General features: G+C 40.9%; 1 protein-coding gene across 1 annotated transcript in view; it reads left to right on the top strand.

Moving 5' to 3' along the window:
* Positions 1–20,921, top strand: part of NHERF1 (NHERF family PDZ scaffold protein 1) — a 71,784-nt gene that overhangs the window by 33,877 nt on the left and 16,986 nt on the right. Inside the window, exons 2-3 of the mRNA XM_081321884.1 lie at positions 11,389–11,550; positions 15,378–15,531. Of these exons, the coding sequence (XP_081178010.1) occupies positions 11,389–11,550; positions 15,378–15,531 (316 nt within the window). The remainder of the gene's footprint in view (positions 1–11,388; positions 11,551–15,377; positions 15,532–20,921) is intronic.

The raw sequence follows: 20,921 nt of genomic DNA on the forward strand, positions 1-20,921 counted from the left end.
GAAATGTTAGACTTACTTGGCAGTGGCAGCAACAAAGTTTAGGGAAACTGTAAAAATTCTTCAGACTTGCTTCCTAAGTCCACGCTGTTACGTTTTTATATAGACGTGTTTTTTTAAAAAAAGTTGAAATTATTTCAGTATTTTGTTCTACCCGTTTGATTTTTTAAATTATTTTTTTGAACCAAGAAGCTATGCATTGACTTAAAAGTAGTGTGAAAAGGGTTTCTTCAAACAAGGAAATAAGAGTATGTAATTCTTGGATTTATGCAACAGAATTATAACAGAACAACAGAGTTGGAAGGGACCTTGGAGATCTTCTAGTACAACCCCTTGCTCAGACAGGAGACCCTATACCAGGGGTGTCAAACTCAATTTCATTGAGGGCCTCATCAGCATTGCGGTTGCCCTCAGGGGGCTGGGTGGGTGTGGCCTGGGTGAGCGTGGCTTACTGGGTGGGCGTGGCCAGCTCTACATCATTCGCATCAAGGGTGCCTATGGGGGCCTGGGCAGGAGTGGGACGGATCTGAGGGTCTCTGGCAGGAGGAGGGTCTCTGGGCCAGGGCCAAGGCAGCGGGGGCCGTTCCCTCACTGTTTCCAGGATGGCTTCGCGGGCCGCGTGAAACCACTTCGCGGGCCGGATCTGGCCCCCGGGCCTTGTGTTTGACATGTCTGCCCTATACCATTTCAAACAAATGGTTGTCCACTCTCTTCTTAAAAATCTCCAGTTTGGGGGCACCCACAACTTCTGAGTTTGTTCCACTGATTAATTGTTCTAACTCTCAGGAATTTTCTCCTTAGTTCTAGGTTGCTTTATTTATTTAGATTTTTTTTAACAAAAATGTTCAAAAGTCAAAGGAAACTAAAAAGGTTTTCGTCTTGTGCCAAAACAATGCTAATGTGGGCACCAGTGAAGCCTCCCTAGGAAGAGAATTCCGTAAATGGGATGTCACCACAGAAAAAGTTCTCGTAGAGGCCCACCTTTCCTCCGTGATCTTAAGCTCTGGATAGGTACTTATGGAAGAAAATGCTCTTCAGATAAGCTTGTCCTAAACACTTTGAATGGGTCTGGAAACAGACTGCTAGTCAGTGCAAATGTTGAAAGACTGGCATAATATGTCGATGGAGATTCTCAGTCATCCAGGTCATGGTTGTCCCAAAGGTGCTTTTTCAAGAGGCAACTGGACTTTCTTGTTTTTCTTTGAGGACATTTTGCTTCTCATCCAAGAAGCTTCTTCAGCTCTGACTGGATGGTGGGGAATGGAAGGATTTATATTTCTTGCAGATAGCTGGTCATTTGCATTCTTTTTAGAGACTTGTTGAGGCCACTTGGAGATTTGTCTGCATCCTCAGGGTCACCTGAGTAGTGCAAATGGTGTGGAGCCTTCTTGGAACTGCTGAAAGGACTGTGTTGTGAAGCTGTACTTTTTGCAGGATGTTTTCTACCCTGTGTCCTTTCACTGTTGAACACAGGTGCAGGCTGTGGGGATGAGTCTGTGTTGTCTGCATCTCAAACTGAAGCTCGAATGGTCCTGTAGTCATAATATATTTGTGCATAATATATTTGTATCAGCCAAACCTGGTGAGCAGCCTAGCTGATCTATTCTGAAACAACTGAAGTTTCAAGACCAATTTGAAGGCAGCTCCTTCTACAATGCTTTGCAATAATCTGATTGGGAAGTTACCAGAACCAGAGTTGTGGCTGGTGATAAAAGGCTCTCCATGCCACCAAGGCCATGGACTTGTGGTGACAATAAGGGGCTTAGGAGCATCCCCCAAACTGTGTATTTGTTCCTTTCAATGAATGTATATCTTTCCCCCCCCCCACACACACACAGCACATGTAGTGCACCAATCAACTGGACACCCTCCACAAAAAGTTTCTCCATCTTGGGTGGATTGATTTCAGGGGTTGGTCCTCATCCAGTCCACTACTGGTTCAGAATCCCAACTGTGACACCTTTGTTGATGAGAAGGAAAGGTAGAGCTGGTGCCATCTGCATATTGATGGCATCTAAGTTGTTATCCCTGGGTTACCTCACTCTGTAGTTTCAGATAGAATTTAAAGAACAAAGGGGGTAAAATGAAGACTGAAGGACAATATAATCTAATTGCCTTAAAGCAGACAAGTAATCCCACAGCACAGTTCTTAAAATGGCCATCCAGATTTGGATTTGCTCCCATTCTGGAATTACAGTATATAAAAACCATTCACTCTTTATATTCAGAATTCTGCTGCTTTTGAGCCCAAAGATAGTATATATATTATAGCTATCATATAGGTCAGTACGTCTTTAGCTTAAGGGCTTTATTCTCAGAAGATTTGTATAAAAATCTCTTGTGAAAGCCATACGGTGGATATTCATAACAAATTCCAGAATGATATATGATCTGAAGGAATATTTCCTGTCTTTAATAAATCTCATGTTCTTTGAAGGAGAAAGAAAACAAATTGCTCCTCTACTTTCTACATACATGCAGCATCGGTAGACTTCTATCTACAGTATAGCCTGTAGTTTGTAGATTTCTATTTGATTACAAGATCAGACATGATAAAGGGTTTTTATTTTCAAAATCTTCCAATGAAAATACATGTTTGTGCAGCTAAGTTAGTCTAGGAAGCAAATACATTAGTAGTGGTTTTCTGTATAAGCTCGTTGGCTTTCAATAGAAAACCCACCCAGGATCGCTTGTTCTGAGATGGGCGGCAATATAAATGTCATTCATACGTACATAAAAATAAACAAATAATCATGGAACATCCATGCAACAAAGCACTGGAAAAATTATGCTAAATCCAAATTGGATCTCTGGAGCCAAGGAGTTGTATGTTGTGCATGTACATGTTGTACATGTACTTTTTGTACATTGCATGTTTTTGCCATTCTGACTAATGTGACAGGGATGTTTACTAACTTCACTCAGCATGGGATATTGTGACTCTTTTATCAAGATTTTATTAAGCTTTGAAGCAGATGCTAGTGCCCTTTGTTCCTTAGTTGTTCTATAGAGATATGTCCATAAATGCAATTGACACTGTATCACACAGTTTGAAAGTTCCCGAGTTTACGTGTTCCTTGCCCTTAGCCAGCCTTTTTAATGCCATCATGGGCATTTAAGACCATTGCATACTACCAGGACATTCTGAAAGCTGGAATTTGCAGTAGGGAGCATATACAACATTTTGATATGCGTGGCAGTGGTTTCACATCATCAGTTATGGACAGAGTGCAGATGTGCACACTAACGTCTGGCAACTACAGGGTGTGTGACAAATTGATATTGTATTTTATTTTGCTCTGAGTGGCAGGCCTGAAAGTAAGTGGCTTGGTACAATCGTTATGGTCTTCTGTTTTTCAAGGCTACTAATAGTAACTTTGTCAAATGGCGGAAATTGTCTTAGAGCCTTTATCACTAACATATGGCCACAACACAGGGTGGTAGTTCTTCCTTCTTTATCATTAAACTTTTGTATGAATATATTTCTGCCTCAAATAGTATTATAGGCGTACTCTAAAGATATCCCTTCTTGTGATGTGGAGAACTTAGGGCAGAGGTCCCCAACCTTTTGGGCATCAGGGACCGGTTCCATGGAGAGAGGTTTTTCCATGGACCAGAGGGAATGTGGTTTTGTGTGCTCCCTGCATCCTGCAAATGGGGCTTTGGTTGTTTGTGCAGACCAGTTGCTGGCATGCCGCAGCCCGGTGCTGGTCCACGGACCAGGGGTTGGGGACCCCTGACTTAGGGGACTGTTTGAATAAGCATAGCTAACTAAAGTATTGTGTGAACTAGAGAAAGTGGAGAATGACTTTATTTTTCCCATGGAAACTCCAGGGGTTAAAATAGGATATATTGTAGGATAGATGCCTTCAGGTATCTGCAGGTACTATACAGGGGATTTAGCAATCTCAGTTTCCAGAAACCTAATGATACATATTATTTTGAAATGATGTTTAATTGAGGAATTTAGATGCCAAATGCTTTACTTCAAATAGCCTACAATTTGGGGTCTCTTCTGAGATCAAAGTTAAGGTAACCAGTGCTTTGCTGAAATTACTGCTTTAGGCTATGCTTCTTGATTCATGCTGGTTATTTATATAGTCATAAGTGAACTGCATGAAAAAAAATGTAAACAGTATTATTATCATTGCTCTGCTAACACCTTTATGCAACCAAAGAGGTTAAAGCAGCAATCTGTAGTGAAGATCTAAAAGCCATGCACAAAATGGTATGTTATTAAATTGGAATTACTTTAGTAATCCCAGTTTAAAAATCATTACCGGTAAGTGTTTATTGGAATTGCTGGCTCTGGAAGAGTTGGGTTTGGATACTCCATTCCAGATGTAAGACGCCTGCAAAATGCCGATGAGGCAACAATCTGATTTCCTAATAAACGAGTTATAAGCCAGTTTTCCCCAACCTAATACCTTGCATACGTGTTGAACTATATCTTGCATCCTCCACATGTTGACTGAGAATGATGGCATTGGTAATCCAAGACATCTGAAAGGGACCATTGCTAGCTGCAAATGTTCTTGCTCCCACTCTCAATTCTCTAGATTTTTCTGTGTGGCTGGTTTGGTCCGGTACTGTTAAGATGCTACCTTTCTAATTATCTGTTACAGAAACCAAGAGCTGATTAATGGCATGACAAGCAAAGAAGAATATTCTGGCCCAGGAGCATTCTGGGTATTTTTAAATACTCATTGATACAGACCCTCTGCCTAACCTCAGTTCATCCTAATGCCTTTTTTGTGAAAGAGGAAAGATGTGGCTCAAACTGCAAATTATATCCCTTTCCATGGCAGAGAAGAACACAACACAGTAGAATATGAGCTTTGTATGAAGAAAGTCTCTGAGAGCCACCATCACTTGATGCACCTTCAACTTTCCCAAGCTGGTGCTCTCCAGATGTCTTGGTTTACAATCCTCTGCATTCTGCTTGGTCTTGGAAGAGGACTCCTTCTCCATGCCACATCATTCAAATGTATCAATATAAGGGCTTGCTGGCTTAATGTTTGCTCACATTACATAGAGCATGGAATGCTTTGCTTGGAATGCTTTGCCTGGGGAACCCTCCATTTCTTCCTTCTTTTCTTATTCATGCACTTAACTGAGAAGCTTTGGAAGTGTGTGTGTGTGTGTGTGTGTGTGTGATACACACACACACACACACAGAGAGAGAGAGAGAGAGAGAGAGAGAGAGAGAGAGAGAGAGAGAGAGAGAGAGAGAGATGCTAATGTAAAGTTGATACGATCTAAACCAGGGGTTTAAACCACAATAGCTGGCTCAGGAATTCTGGGAGCTGAAGTCCATGAGTCATAAAAGAGCCAAGGTTGCCTACCCCTGATCTAGACCATTTATGACGTTTGCAGAGGAGAAGAGATTGGGGTGATTTCTGCCTCTGCCTTTTCCTCCCTCATCCCAAATACTATATATGTGTCCTCTAGTCTGTGGGATGGTTAGGTCTCAGCTGGGGAACCTGTGGTAGAATGGTCATCCTGAGTTACTCTTGAACTGTTCCCAGGCCATTCTTTTGCAGAATGTCCCTTCCCTTTCTGACTTGCATTTCCAAAGTTCTTGAATACTTTGGCTTTTTCATTTAATGTCTTGAATTTGCCTAAGGAGCTCAAGGTCTGTAGCTTTTTGCCAGTGCAACATCCCTATGAGGTAAATCAGGCTGAGTGTATCAAGACCAGTGAGTACTGTAAACTTCATAGATGACTGTGATCTGAACTTCAAACTTGAGTATGCCCATTTACAGTAGCACAACTGGCTGAGGAATTCTGGGAATTAAAGTCCACAAGTCTTAAAGTTGCCAAGCTTGGAGACCCCGGTCTAGGCTCTGAAGCTAACCAGGATTAACCTTTAGCCCTATTCTAGGGCCATGGTCTAGACTGGAACCCCCTGCTTTCTCGTTGCAGAAAAAAAATAATGCAAAGCATTTTGGTACTGTTGCCTAGCAAACTGCATGGATATATCCACAGGGTCATCAGAAGTGACTCAAAAGCATTTTTTCCCCCTTTCATTCCCACTTGTTTTCCAAAATTCTGCCTCTTACATGTTGGCTACATTAAGCCTATTGCTATAGAGTAGCCATAGATTTTCTCTTTGTGGTTTCCATGTAGTTCATTTTAGCGATCTAGTTTAGAAATACCAGGCTGGACAGAAAGAGGTCACGTCTACCGCTAGAACAATGGGCCAGTCACTCGTATCAAGAAACCAGAACTCTCATTTAGCAGGAGCAAGTGAGCTTCAACTGGTATTTGCCATATAATTATTCTGCTTGGTTTCTCTTGACAGCCGGAGCAGATAAATCATCTCTTGCTCCATCAGAGGTTGGTTTAGTGTTGCATGCAAACTGGTACCCTTGTCTCCTTGCTTTCCTAACATGCCAGTTATGTAAGTAACCTTAGCTGGAACAGCAGAGTGTACCAGTATGTTTTTCTCAACCACAAGACCTCAGACCTGATCAGGGTGTATGAGAATTGTGTGGCAGAGTTTGGGATTGTTCTGCTTCAAAAGGTTGTTGGAGGTCAGTACAATATTTTCCCTGCCTTCTATAACCAGTCATTTCCAGACTTTCACTTTTGGCATTAAAAGTTCATCAGACTCCATTCTAGTAAATTTGGAATCAAAGAAGCCAAATTTCAAGTGCTGGAACTTTTTTTTTTTTTGGGGGGGGGGGTGGACTCTGCTTGTCTCTGCCATTTGAAAGCCACTAAAAAGGTACTTCAAAGAAACAATTTGCCACATTTTTTTAAAAAAAAAACAACTCTGGGGTTTTAGTGCTAAAATCTGATTACATAACTCTCATGATCATAGAAGGAATATTGAGCAAGATGCTTTCTTTAGAACAGCGTTTCCCAACCTTAGGAACTTGAAGATGCGTGGACTTCAACTCCCAGAATTCCCCAGCCAGCTATGCTGGCTGGGGAATTCTGGGAGTTGAAGTCCACGCATCTTCAAGTTCCTAAGGTTGGGAAACGCTGCTTTAGAACACCAGTGTTCTCTCCTCCTCCACTACTACCATTCATTCTCCCCCCCCCCACAAATTTGGGTGATAAAACACAGATCAGATGCTTTTTCTCCTGGGACAAAAAAAATCTGCAATCTCTGGAATTGTTTGAAACACAGAGGTGCCCAGAGAATGGGTGAGGAGATGAACTGTTGGAGCAGAGTTGAGGAAATCAGTCCAATCTCAATTACAGTTTTCCAGCAAGAGGGAAGAAAAAGCAAAGCAGTTTGTTTATTTGGTAAAGTTATGCTGGGATGCCATTGGTTGGGAGCATGGTGTACATTGCCCAAGGCTTAGCTTGGCCATTCATCTACTCTCTGCAGAAGGTAAAACATTTTTAAAGAATGAAAGTGTCTTTCAATTTGTGGATTAAAAGGATTTTAAAAAGGCATCTTTAGTGAATTTGACTATTGGAATGAAACTGGTATGTTTAAAATGTCAATGTAAATAAGTAAATACTGTAGATGCTGAGATTGTTTTGAATCTGATCCAAGCAAAACTGTTATTGCTTGACAAAATGAGTAATGGGCATCTTGTGTGTTTGTGGTAGTTGCCGTTTTTCTTTGATGTAGAAGTGGTGGTGCATTTTAGAAGGAATGATGGCAGCTGTCTCCATCACTATTATCAGAACAGAGGTCTATTCTTTTACCATTGCTATCAACCCAAAAAAACCTAAATAGAATTTTTTTTAACTTAATGCCATTCTGGAAAAAAAAACTTTCCTTGTATGTGCCTAACAAGCAAACAAAATATAATATTCACCCATGTATATATTGACCTTTGACAGCATAAAGCTTTTTTGTTTCTGAGCGTTGTAGTGCGCCTGCTCAGAGGAGTTTGGGTGGTGACGACCCATTGTCCTGTGTCCATGTCTTCGTTCCCAGCAATCATTCCAGAGATATGGAAGCAATCCAAATATATCCCTCAAGACAATTTTCTTGTTCTTCTTCCCTTTTCATCCTGCTGGGGTTAAAGAAAAAAAAAAGTAAAGGATATGCCAAATATATGGAAAATTAAGCTGAAACCCTACATTGCTAATCCTTTGATTCCTATATTTAAAAAGCTGTGGGAAGAGTTAGAATCTCAGAGAAAGCCTCTTCTGTAGTTGGGTTTTGTTTTTTTGGTTTTTTTGGTTTGTGTAAAATGGGCCTATAATGTGGGATGTTTTCTTGTATCTGCTAGCATATTTTAGAAGGTGCATCTAATTTTTGAGATTTTTTTTTTAAGGATTTCAGATCCAGATTACTGGTTAACTAAAACAGCTGTCTGTTGAAAAGGCAAAGAAGGCATAGTGTGCCCCTTAATATTGTTGTTGTTTAGTCGCTGTGTCTGATTCTTTGTGACACCATGGACCACAGGGGATCAGGCCATGTTCCCCTGTCCTCCACCGTCTCCCTGGGTTGGTGACACTTTCTAACCATCTCATCCTCTGCTTTTGCCTTCAATCTTTCCCAGCAGCAGGGTCTTTTCCAACGAGTCCTCTCTTCTCATTTAGTGGCCAAAGTATTTGAGTTTCATCCCTTAATATAATGTGGGACAAAAGCCTCTGTAAAGATTTTACTTGCCCCCTATGTATGTACTGGAGCTCCCCAGTATAACTCTCCCTTTTCTTATGGGATGATCAGGATCTTAACATTCAGCTTGCATCCCGTGATTATCTGTGCTTGCAGCAGTTGTCTTCCTGTTGCATATTTTTCCATTGGACTCTTCTGAACATTTGTTTGTATCCTTTAATAATAACTAAGGTGGTGATGATCACGATGCTGCTTTTCTTAAATATTTGGCTTTGCTTGAAGCCATAATTAACTACCTAATGTTAAATAGGTCGTTCCTCATTGTGGGAAGGACAGCGATTCCATTAGTCTGCTTAGCAAATCAGAACTAAGTTTCTAATAAAAGATCATACAGATTGCCTTGTGTAACAACTGCGTAAGAAGAACATTTAGGGCAAGGAGGAGGTTACACTGAAGACTGTGTCACAACTATAGACTTTTTGAATGCAGAACAGGCTGTTCTGGAAAAGAGCACAATCCATGCATAAGAATAAGAGTTAGAGAGCAAGAATCAATCCAGGCCTCTGACATGGCGTGTTGATTCCTACCAGGCAGACATAAAAGACAACATGGGTGATCCTACAACCTTTTGGCACTGGTTTAGACTGAGGATACATTCAGTTGTCTCTCCTACTGGCAGACAACTATTAAACAGAATGATTTCAAATGTATTTGTCCCTCAATAGAGGAAGAAAAATATTTCCCAAATATTTCTGTGCAAATAACTGATCTGACACAGGATACCACCATGAATGGTCTGCACCAGCCTGCCTTAGATCAGGTTGTCTGAATTGCTGAGAGTTTTTCCAGATATGGCATTTGAGGATTCCACATGCTGGAAAACATGGCCATGTGAACTGGAGATAACAGGAGTTGTAGCCAATATAGTTTTGTTTTGTTTTGTTTTATTATTTTATTTATTAGACTTCTATACTGCCTATCTCGCCAAAGCAGCTGTGAAAGGAACCAAATTCCTCAGACTTTAATGCCTTGTTTTATATATGTAATTCATGTCCTCCTTTCTCCAATATAAAACACCAAATCTACCCATGGGAAAAATCTCAGAACTGACATATTCCTGGGAACTTCTTTCCTTCCTTCCGAGTAATGAGGTTGTGTGTTCTTTGCTTTCTCTTCCTTTCGTAGGAAGATCAGTAGTAGTCAGGATGGCTAGGTAATATGTTTATATCATCCAGCTCCAATAACCCGAGAGAGAATGCTTCATTTTTTTCTTAACAATTCTATAATTAAGATAAGATAAGCTAATTGGAAGCTAAGCTGGGTCAGACCAGGTTAGTAGTTGGCTAGGCAATCTTCAGAGAATCACTGGGTTGTAAGCTAGACTGGGCATTTGAAAAACATTTGCATTGCTGCTAAGGAATCTATGTGGCCGTGAAATCACTAGAAGCTGAACTCAACCTGAAGGAGATTATCTTTGCAAACCAGGCAGTAACAGAACCAGATAAATAAATCTGATCATATAAGCAGGAAAAAAGAAATAAATCACTGTTACGTGACATCTGACACACTTCGGCTTTAATTCTTCTCTGGGAGACACTTCGTGAGATGCAAAATTTGGTGTAAATAAGCCACACAATGTTGATGAGTGAGATAGCTCTGGCAGGATCTGGGCCCAATCTTCTTGCTGGTGGAGTTTTCTGAGTGCTTTAGCTTCTCCAGAAACCTCACCGATTCTGTCACCGGGCTTGGCTTCAGTATCTGATGAGGTTGAAATTGCTGTGTGGGAGATTGGGGGTGCCAGCTTCTCCTTTCTTCTGGACACCGTTGGTGTGTGGTAAGAGCTGTCATGTTCTAACCTCCTGCTATTATGTTCTAACCTTCTTCCTGTGGTCCAGAAAGAAACCTGGGTCAGAGTAGCAATTGGAAGTGACCCAGTCAAATAGAGGAATGCTGTAAGGGAAGGCTGCTTACAATATGTGTTCCTGCAAATGTTATTGGAACTATTAGTAAACATTCAACTGGAGCTAACCTTGACAAGTCTTAATTAGCCCCAAACACCAAATTGCTTCCCCTTGTAAACATCCCAAGGGACAATCACTTTTCAGTGACCTTCTACTGATTTCTGATGTTCATCTGCCTGAAGGTCAAATTGTTCTTCTTTGTTCCTGTTGGCATGTATGGTATACTTTTCAGAAAGGCCTTGCTGAAAAATGAATGGTTTTTTCCCCTGACTTGAATTATGAGTCTATGTTATGTAAACGCACATAAGCATTTTATGTAATGCAGTTCTGTACAAAATCCCAGCTTTTGTTAAATAGAAATCTTATGTGGTACCATGGAAATACATTACTGTATATATATATATATCAGAACGTTCAGTTCCAGGACCACCCATGGAATGGGTGGAGAGAAGGTTAAGAGACAAAGTGCCCCCAACCTTGAAGAAAGAATTTGAGAAGTAATTGAACAGTCCTGGCCTTTGGCTGTTTTTTTCCCCTTCCTCCATAAATAGCACTTGCAGGCAATGAGAAAGGTAAAATAAACTAGAAGGGCATTACCAACCCATAGTAGTAGATAATTCTTTCCTCCTTCTCTACTGTTTTTTGATCTTGGCTTATTAGGCAGACTTCATAAGCAGTTTTATTGCTAATATTTCTGGGAGCGTGCACCAAGCTATGAAAGCCAGCTTGTCAAGGACACAACTCACTCCTCCAGAGAGCCCAAATTTGCATTATTGGATTGCAGGATTGCTGATGGCAAGACTCAAATCTGAACAGATGCTGATCAAAAAGAAATTGATTTGGTGACAATAACTGAAAACTGATACCCCAAATGCCTTTTATATTTCTCTACTTTAGAAAGAGTTGAGACCTCGTCTCTGCCAGATGAAGAAGGGTCCCAACGGGTACGGGTTCAACCTCCACAGTGATAAGGCAAAGCCAGGCCAATATGTCCGGGCTGTGGATCCAGATTCTCCAGCTGAAACTTCAGGGCTGCAGCCTCAAGATCGTATCATTGAGGTATGTATTGTGGGGTACACTGTTTGTTGCAAATGAATTAACATTTGACTAATCTAGACTCTGTCTTCTCAAAGGGAACTGATTAAATGTAACTTGTGATCCAAGAGTTGTGCCAGCTTAGCCATTTCTGAGCTTTTCAAAATCACCTCGTACACCTCACTGTTTTCAAGCCAAATAAATTGCCAGTGAAATTGGGGAAATAAAATATCTGTTGTCTGATTTGAGAGTAATTATTGTTATATAGTATTTCTATACCTTGCCATAAAGAATGCAACCGTGTCTTTCCCAAATATCTTTACCTTGCAAATAACTAGAAGTCTAAAGGTGTTTCTTGTCTGACACCGTTTTCTTAAAGGTCCTTGTAAACTATCTTAACATAAATTAAGACCTTCTTTCCTGGGCTCCTCTCACTATTGCAATCTCACTTGGCAGTAAGGTTTACCTTCTGGCATAGGAGCTCAAGAGCTCCACCTCCGTGATGCTTGTTTAGAACCTTCAAATTGTCATCGCTGATTACAGCACCATCCAGCAAGGCATGTCCCTGCCCTGAGGAATTTGCCAATTAAATTGGGGCATGGAAAAGCAATAACAGAAGACGTTTGGGGCAAAGGTAGCAGGGGAAGACTTAGGCTTATGGTTTAAAAGAATGTCCTTGTGTCTTAACATTGGTTTCAGCATAAGCGTAGGCCTGAACCTCTTGATGGACAGTGTAATACGCACAATAGGATATATTGGATGTTGGTAACCCAGGCTCACTTTCATGCCAAATAGCCCCTTTTAAAAAAATCAGAGGGGAAATGCCAATGGTAGGGAAGTTATGACCAAGTCTGGGAACCAAAGCCGAATAGATCTTCAGCACTGGGTCATTTCACAGAAAGTCCTTTTGAAGGGCTAAATTCGGCAAAGATAACTTTGCTACCCTGTCCAGGGATTAGTAAAGGAATGAGATTTTTCTGAAGCAATTACCATTGGATTGCATAATCAAAGGTGTCAGGCGTGCATGGCTAGAAATGAAGCTACGCAACACTATAGATATGTGACATTTTATACAAACTCCCAACTACATAGGTGCTTTCACAGCATGAAATTCTGTTGCAGTCTTTAGGACGAAACGAGCAAGAATGGCACTTTTTGGAGGATATGAGTTTAGCCAAAGGGAGTGGAAGGTTAAGGCTAAGAAGGCAAGTCCCTATATTGTGACAATGTGTAAGCTAGAAAAGAAGAAGTGATAAACATATACAGCTTCTACCGTGTATAAATTACAGACCCATGAGTAACTTTCACTCCTATAAAAAGTTAAGGATAAGGCTACAAGTTCCATAGCCCATTATTCTTATTCATATTATTTTTACCTTACAGTGTGCTTAGTTTAGGCTTCTACCTATCAACTGCACAGAAAGAAGATCCAGCAACTAGGTTATTTATAACTTCAGTACGTCATAAAACCAGGTCTGGGCAGTCTTGATTGGTTGGTGTTGTGGGAGCACTGGGTGTGTCTTTTTTGTTACATGCACAGTTTTGCATGTGCCCAGTCATAATGCTTTTTGGGTCCTAGAGGCATTCTTGTAAATAAAGATTATGATAGAATTGGTACTTCCTATGCAGCATGCCGGCTACACTTCTATTATGTTTTAATTAAAAGATCCTTTAAAGCAAGATAAGAAGTTTGCCAAACGCAGAGGGAGGTATCAGAAGGATGCTGATGCTCGCATGCCCTGTGTTGCTGACCCTGTATTGAATTATCAAGCTAGCTTTGCGAATGGACAAAGGGCAGAGCAGTGCTGCAGCATCATAATGAATGTGAGCCCCATCCCTTTTCTCCATGTATTGCAATGTTGCATGTACTGTATGCTCCCAAAGGGGAAGTTGGCCATCACCTTCATTCTAAAAAAGCAGCGAGTTGCTATAGATCAGGGGTCCCCAACCAGAGGCTGCAGCCCTGTACTGGGCTATGGCCCATTTATGCACAGTTCCACTTGCGTGAGCAGCAGGTAAATGCGCATGTGCACCTCCATTTGCGCAAGTGGCAGGCCTGTGTGTCTGCCACTCGCACCAATGGAGCTGCACGCACACTTGCCACTTGCTGGGAACCATCCTCTCTGCCCCCCCCCCTCAAAGTCAGAAAGGTTGGGGACTGCTGCTATAAATGCCACTGTGGGAAACAAAATAGGAAACCTTTTAGCTCAAAGTGAAACTAACATAAGGGTTATAATATGCAAGTCTTATACCCAGATCTCTGACAGTGCATTTTGTACTTTCTTTTGAGACTACCTTGAGTATAAAATTATTTGTAAAGACAATAAAGACGGGATAAAAGTAAAAATAAATAAATAAATATAGCTGATTTTTTTTGTTCTCTGCTGTTAAGTCATACTGACTTATAAGAATGACTTAAGAATAGTGAACAAGAGTAATGGCATCAACTAAAGGTCAGAGCTGGGAGTATCCACTTTCAGTCCAATTAAAATTCTAATATCTGTTGTAATTTATTTTTTTATGGTTTATAGATTGCCTTCAAGCACATGGGTGCTCATTAAGCTCTGGGTACTGCCAGGTTTATAATTGCTGTTGCTGCAGTCCAGCCATATCCACTCCTGGCCTGTTTGCTGTGTTACACAAGGCACTTCTCTTTTAAGATAACAACCACAATGTGGCCTTATATTCTTGGTCAAAATAGACCCTGACCATATTTGTTTAGAAATTCAAATACCTCAAACATGGTACTTTTGAATGATAATATAATCTGCAGCAGAATTTAACAGCCATATTTCCTTCCTTCTTGAACCTTCAGATAAGGCAAAATTGGGCTCATAGTAAAATCTAAATATAGACCAGTGTTGTGTTTTTGCTCTTCTGAGCAGTAGCTTACTTTAAATTAATCCAGTGACCATTTTCAGGCATGGAAATGGTAAGGAATCATTGATGGATCCTATTGAAAGGCCTACCACCAGATTTAATAGCTTCCATAAAGATAGATATCCTAGGATCATACAGCTGCTCTTGGAATTACCCTACCCAGGCACTGGGTTTGATAGACTGCAACTGTTGTTCTGATGTACTTCACCCTCTTGTGTGGCCCCCTGAACTTCCTTGGAAATGTATGGGAGACTTTTCATTAAGAATGCTTGTGTTTTTATTGAACAACTTTCAGTTAGAAATCAGTTTGTCCATCTGAAGTGATCTGGTCTTCAAAGATTAAGGTCCATTGACCTTTTGGAATATATGTGAGGGATTAATGTCAGGTATAAAGAACTGGGTATAAATGGAAGTGCAGCCCCTTGAAGATAGAGCAGAGCCCTGATTTTGATCCACCTATTTCATGTTCACATAGAGTGCTAAATTTGGAAAGGAAATGAAGCTCTAAAGCAGTCTTTCGGCTTGGTGTTATTTTGCTCAAAACACAGACTCATAACCCAAAAAATCCCTGTTCACAGAAAATGTTAAATCACTAAAACATGTTGGTTAAGGATGGTGAGAATTATAGCTTGATACATTTGCGGGGTACCAGATTGAGGAAAATTGTTTGAGGGACGTTTATGTCACCAAAGAAAAGAAAGGCCTTTACTATATGTAATTCAGTTAAACATATGACAGTTTTAAATATCTTATGACTGGCAAAAGTCTCAGGTATGATGATTTCTATTGCTTTTGTGGGAGACAGGTCATAGGCTTTATGATACCGTATAGTCCTGTACTTGCTGTTGCTGTGGGGTGCTTCTGATTGTTGTGGGGTGCATGTCAACATTTCTAAAGTCTCAATATTGTTGGGTGCCTGCCTGAATATGTGTTTCTTTGTTTGAGCTCAGAACATGTTTCTTTCCTGGCAGGTGAATGGACAATGCATGGAAGGCAAGCAACACTCAGATGTTGTTTCAGCCATAAAGTCTGGTGGAGATGAGACCAAGCTGCTAGTGGTGGATAGTTTAACAGATGAATTCTTCAAGAAGTGCAAAGTCATCCCCTCTGAAGCACATGTGAAAGGTATGGCATCCTTTTGCTAAAGAAAATGTGGTGGTGGTTTGGGTGAGATTTAAAGAACAACCCCTTCCTAGCTAGAGATGCTGTGATGGTATCTCTTTACTCTCCTACCATCTTGTAGGAGATATAGGAGTATAGCCAGCCGTACCAACAGGCTGAAAAATAGCTTTTATCCGTGGGCTGCTAGGCTTTTAAATGGGACATAATCTTAAGCAGAATTGACTTGGGAGGCCGGTGTGTGGTGTAGTTGGTTCACATGGTGTGGTAGGATGGAGGGTTTTCTTGTCACTGTGTGTTGGGGGGAGAGAGCACGGGGGGGGGAGGCTCAGCTAATCTCAATGTACACATGTTGTACTTTGACAATAAAGGTTTATTATTATTTATTATTAGCATGGGCCCACTGGATAGGCTACAAAAAGAGCCCCTGACACTTCTCATTTTCTCCCTTAGAGTCCTATACCTAACGGTGCAGTGTAGCTATGTCTGAATCTTGAGTGGAAATGACTGATCTCACCAGAAACAAGACATGAATTAGCAGTCCTTTTAAACATTAAATAAATCCCAATAATGCAGAATGGCCAGGAACAATGTGCTATGTGAATATCCTTAACAGTTTCTGTATTTGACATAAAAGAACTAAAAAAGAAGTGGGAGCATCTCACTGGCTCATTCAGAAAGACTGAGCTCATTGTTAAATGAGTTACAAGATGTTCTTCCATCTTTAGGAATGTAAGAAGCTGCTTCATTTTGAATCCCCCACTTAGTTTATTGAGCCCAGAATAATGGATACAGACTGGTAGCTGCTCTTCATGGTTGAGAACAGTTTGCCCAGCCCAGGGGTAGGCAACCTTGGCTCTTTTATGACTCGTGGACTTCAACTCCCAGAACTCCTGAGCTGGCTATGCTGGCTCAAGAATTCTGGGAGTTGAAGTCCACGAGTCATAAAAGAGCCAAGGTTGCCTACCCTTGGCCCAGCCCTTCCTCAGGACAGTCCTGAAGGGACTGCAGTTAGGTTTTTCTGTGTTCAAAGCATTTGCTGTACTACTGAGGTGTATATTTTCTTTCAAGTAGAACAAAGACCCCCTCCCCCCAACTTCTGGGTTAACATTCTCAAATGCTGGCCTGGTTATGCAGATAAATGAATGCTAAATTTCATATAAATGAAATCAAATGTTGGATATACAAGTCAGAAGGCCTGTCCCTGAAAAGCGCGCATTGGTAATTGGGAGCCAGTCTTGGTAATGCCTGGCTCCTTTCCACACAAATAAGAATCTTTCTCTATTCTCCTTGCTCTTTACACCCAGACAGAAAATAGAATTTTCCTAAAAAAAACAGAAAGACATTTAAGCCATAACTGGTTTAATTGATTGTAACGAACTAGCACAAAGCATGTTTGAAGCACGTCAAGCTATCTACCCTTGCATGGGGTCCCCAACATCTCAGCAATGAAAGGATTAAAAAACCAAGAAGGCGAGACACATGCCAGCTCACCCTTTTCACATGTTCTTGGCACTCAGATGTCAAATTAGAGCTTGTATTGTTGTTGAGATCTGCTTGCCTCGTCTAGGGCAGACAACAGGTTTGCGGCACGGGCTGCTGTGGTTTGTAATCTTATTCTTTGACCCGTGATAAAAACTGGGAAGTGAGGGGAATGTTGCTGCCAGCATTTTTTATTTGTGTTCTTTGGGGGCAACCATTTCTGGATTAAGCTGGCAGAGTCATTGTACCCCTGTTTTAATCTTTATTTCATCAAAGCAGCAGCAGCAGCATCAAACACCACACTGCTAACATTAACAATGCATTCATAGGTGTCAGGAGTTCATATGACCTGCAGGTTGCCCATCCCTGCTCTAGATTCTCGCCTTTGAAATGTGGCCTTAGAGTTCATGCCCAGCATACACTAAAGGCTCCCCAAATCATCTATGTCCCGGAGTTGCAGTTCCCTTTATCTCTGAACAGGATTAAAATTAGTGGATGACTGTGGAATCTGCACCATTGAAAGATGTCCAAGGCACCATGTATGTAATTTGGGCAGATTTACAGATACTGTATATACAGTGATGGAACTTTAATTCTGTCAATTACTTGCTTAGACTTTTATCCAGAATACATTCTTATCTGTGTAATTCTTGGATTAAAAAACTGTGGAAGGAAGGAAGGAAGGAAGGAAGGAAGGAAGGAAGGAAGGAAGGAAGGAAGGAAGGAAGGAAGGAAGGAAGGAAGGAAGAAGGAGTTTTTCTGAGGATCCTCATATGAATAACTCTTATAGGTAGTCCTCAATGTATGACCACAGTTGAGTTCAAAATTTCTGTTGCTAAGCAAGACATTAGTTAAGTGAGTTTTGCCCCATTTTATGACCCTTCTTGTCGAAGTTATTAAGTGAATCACTGCAGTTGTTAAATTAGTAACATGGTTATTAAGTGAATCTAGCTTCCCCATTGATTTTGCTTGCCAGAAGGTTGCAAAACCCCCTGACATTGCAATTCTCATAAATACGAGTCAGTTGTCAATTGTCTGAATTTTGATCACGTGATCACAGGGATGCTGCAACAGTCATAAATGTGAAAAATGGTCATAAGCCACTTTTCTCAGTGTTCTTTTCAGTGCTGTTGTAACTTCCAACAGTCACCAAATGAGCTGCTGACTACCTGTACTAGATTATACAAATAGATTGATTGACCTTGGGAAGGATTTTTGTTCTTGTGTGAACAAGTTGGAGCTATGTGTGTGTGCAGAGGCCGAAGAGATTGCTGTCCACTTTAACTGCACCATGAGTTCCGGCCCTTATTCCTTTGTGAGGGTGTTTTTTCTAGCAAGACCACATTCTTCCTTTTAACCTGTAGTGTCTTGCGCGGGTTCCCGGTCAATAAGGACAGCAGGCTCGGTCGATTTCAACTGGTTTATTTCATCAGCTTCAGGAACGTTTGACAGCGCGTTTCAACCCCTTTTATACTGAAGCCGGCGAGCCTTCGCCCAATCCCGGCCGAGGATTCTCCCGCCGCTTGTGTTCTTAACCAATCAGCGGTAACCGCATGTTGAGCTGTCAACTCGCAGCTGTCTGAGGGAACTGTCAAACCTGCGTTATCAAACCGCAACTGTCAAATGAACTTTTAACTATAATACATTACATAACCCACATAGATGCTTTTTGGTTTTTGTCTACAGGAGACTTCATTTATGGAAGGGGGAGTAGAAATAGTTCTAGAATTCAAAAGCAATCCGTATAGCCATTATGTCTGTGTGGTCATGATATATTCTACTTCAAAGTTAATTGAGCAGGAAGAAGTAATTCAGGGGATGAGGTCTTTTTAATAGTAATTAAATAATACCATAATTTACCTTTACTTAAATATTAACAGCTATTATAATGCATAATGAGGGAATGCTTGGATTTTGAAAAGTGGCTAGGAATGTCTTATTTTAGCACATCGCCCAATCCATTTTCTTACCTGACATTATTAGAAACAATTAAATCCTTCATAAGTATGTGGCAGGGGTCAAATAAGTTTGGCATCCATATATAAGTGGAAACTGTTTCCTGGTACTCAGAAAAAGTAGGTTTCTAGGTTAAATATACTTTTAATGATCACAGTAACCTATTTTTTAAAGAAAGGAACATCTGGGGAAAGGCATCTGTCCTGGGCTTGAGTCTTTTGTGCGTGCTTTGTCTGTTGTGTTGGGAAGAAAGGAACTGGATCAGCAATCCAATCACTCTGGAAATGTCAGGATTTAAGATCTATCTCTACTAGGGCATGTACAAGATGCCATCATTCATGATTCCACTTCACAAGGCTCAAGGAAAGGACTATCTCAAATCCTTCTGCTCCATAGAGAGAGGAATACAGAGTAGTTTTGAAAGAGAGAAAAGTCCAAAGAGAAGAATCCTTCACTGCCAGATCATTGAATCAGAGGAGTGAGGCATGGGGAAAGAAAAAGCTTTGCGTTGCAGTATTGACATCTGACCTTCAGGGATCTTCCAGCAGGCAGCCTTTTGCCAAAAAAAAAAAAAAGTTCTGTTTTGCTCAATAGCTCTGAGATGAAAAGGGCACAACAGCACTGCATCATCTAATTACTGAATTATTTAAATGACTTTCAAAGGCTAATTATCAGTGTATAACAACCTGAGCAGTTCTACACCTCTTAGTTTGCATGGCTGTCTAGCACTGAGTCAGTATGTAGAACTATCTTCCAATTTAACATTTGGGACATATATGTATATACAGTTCACTTCTGTTTTGTACTAGGATCTAATTAATCGTAAAATCATCACATTAAACATTTTCTCTTGGCAAGAAAGTTCTCATTGGGAATCCATATTGTGGAAGGTTCATAAAGCAGGAGTAGCCCACAGCTGGACCAAAGCTGACCTTTATTACATAATTCATTCACTTGTTTTAGAGCACTACAGAGCTGGAGATGTTGTTGCTCTGCACTGAATGAAGATTTTTCAAGCGTTTGATCTCTCTCCATGTGATGCATCCTTAAATCTCTCATACAACATCTTTTTGAATTTGGATTGCCTGCTTTGGGATCCTACGAAGGGATGGCTATGGGTGGCAGAAGGAAGGAAACATTTCTGGAGCATCTGTGGGACAGGACTGCTATCAGTTACCCAAGAAAGAGGGGCAGTGCTGTCTGGAATCTCTTCATCCATTTAAACCTTCTTCTTCAAGATATAATTTGTTGCTTGTTAGCAGGTGGCAACACCTAGTTGACGTTGACTGTTCTAACCAAGATTCGGTCTTGATTGGTCCTTGGCAAGGAAACCACCAGGAAATCCCTAGGCTGAGAAGTTGAAGAATCATCCTAGAAAAAGGCAACCCATAAGATGCTGTCTCTCTTGACTCCCTAAATCAGCCATCAGTAGACACAGAAATAAACCATACTTACACACCATTCAAAAAGCTAAGAAGGAAGCAAGTCTATAACACATTCCTTCCAACAACCAACACCCAGATGAAGAGCGAATAGCACTAGACAAACAATCAAACAGTAAACAGCAGCCTCATCAAGAAACTACCAGGGAGAAAATCACACACCCAGCAACACTGGCAGGGCAAACTCCTGTTTATAAACAGGAAGCAAACCTCATACTTACCAGCATGATGATGATGTTCTCTAATTGGGTAACAAAATGTCTGCATGCAAACAAACAAGCTCAGAAGGCACCAAAGACGCCACAGTTCAACCCTGAGCTACAGATAGCCTCTTCTATTGGACAGGAGGATAGCACTTATAAAGTATTCTAAATGGTTAAAGAGAAGTTTTCATCTTCAGACACAATGTCGGCAGAGCAATTTCTAATGCATAGAACAGCAAAGGCTTGACACCTACACTATTTGGAAATATTTGTGGTACCGGACAGAGTAAGCTCAAGTCAAGCAAAGAAGAGT

The sequence above is a fragment of the Vipera berus genome (genome assembly GCF_964194415.1).
Source record: "Vipera berus genome assembly, chromosome: 2".
Lineage (NCBI taxonomy): Eukaryota > Metazoa > Chordata > Lepidosauria > Squamata > Viperidae > Vipera > Vipera berus.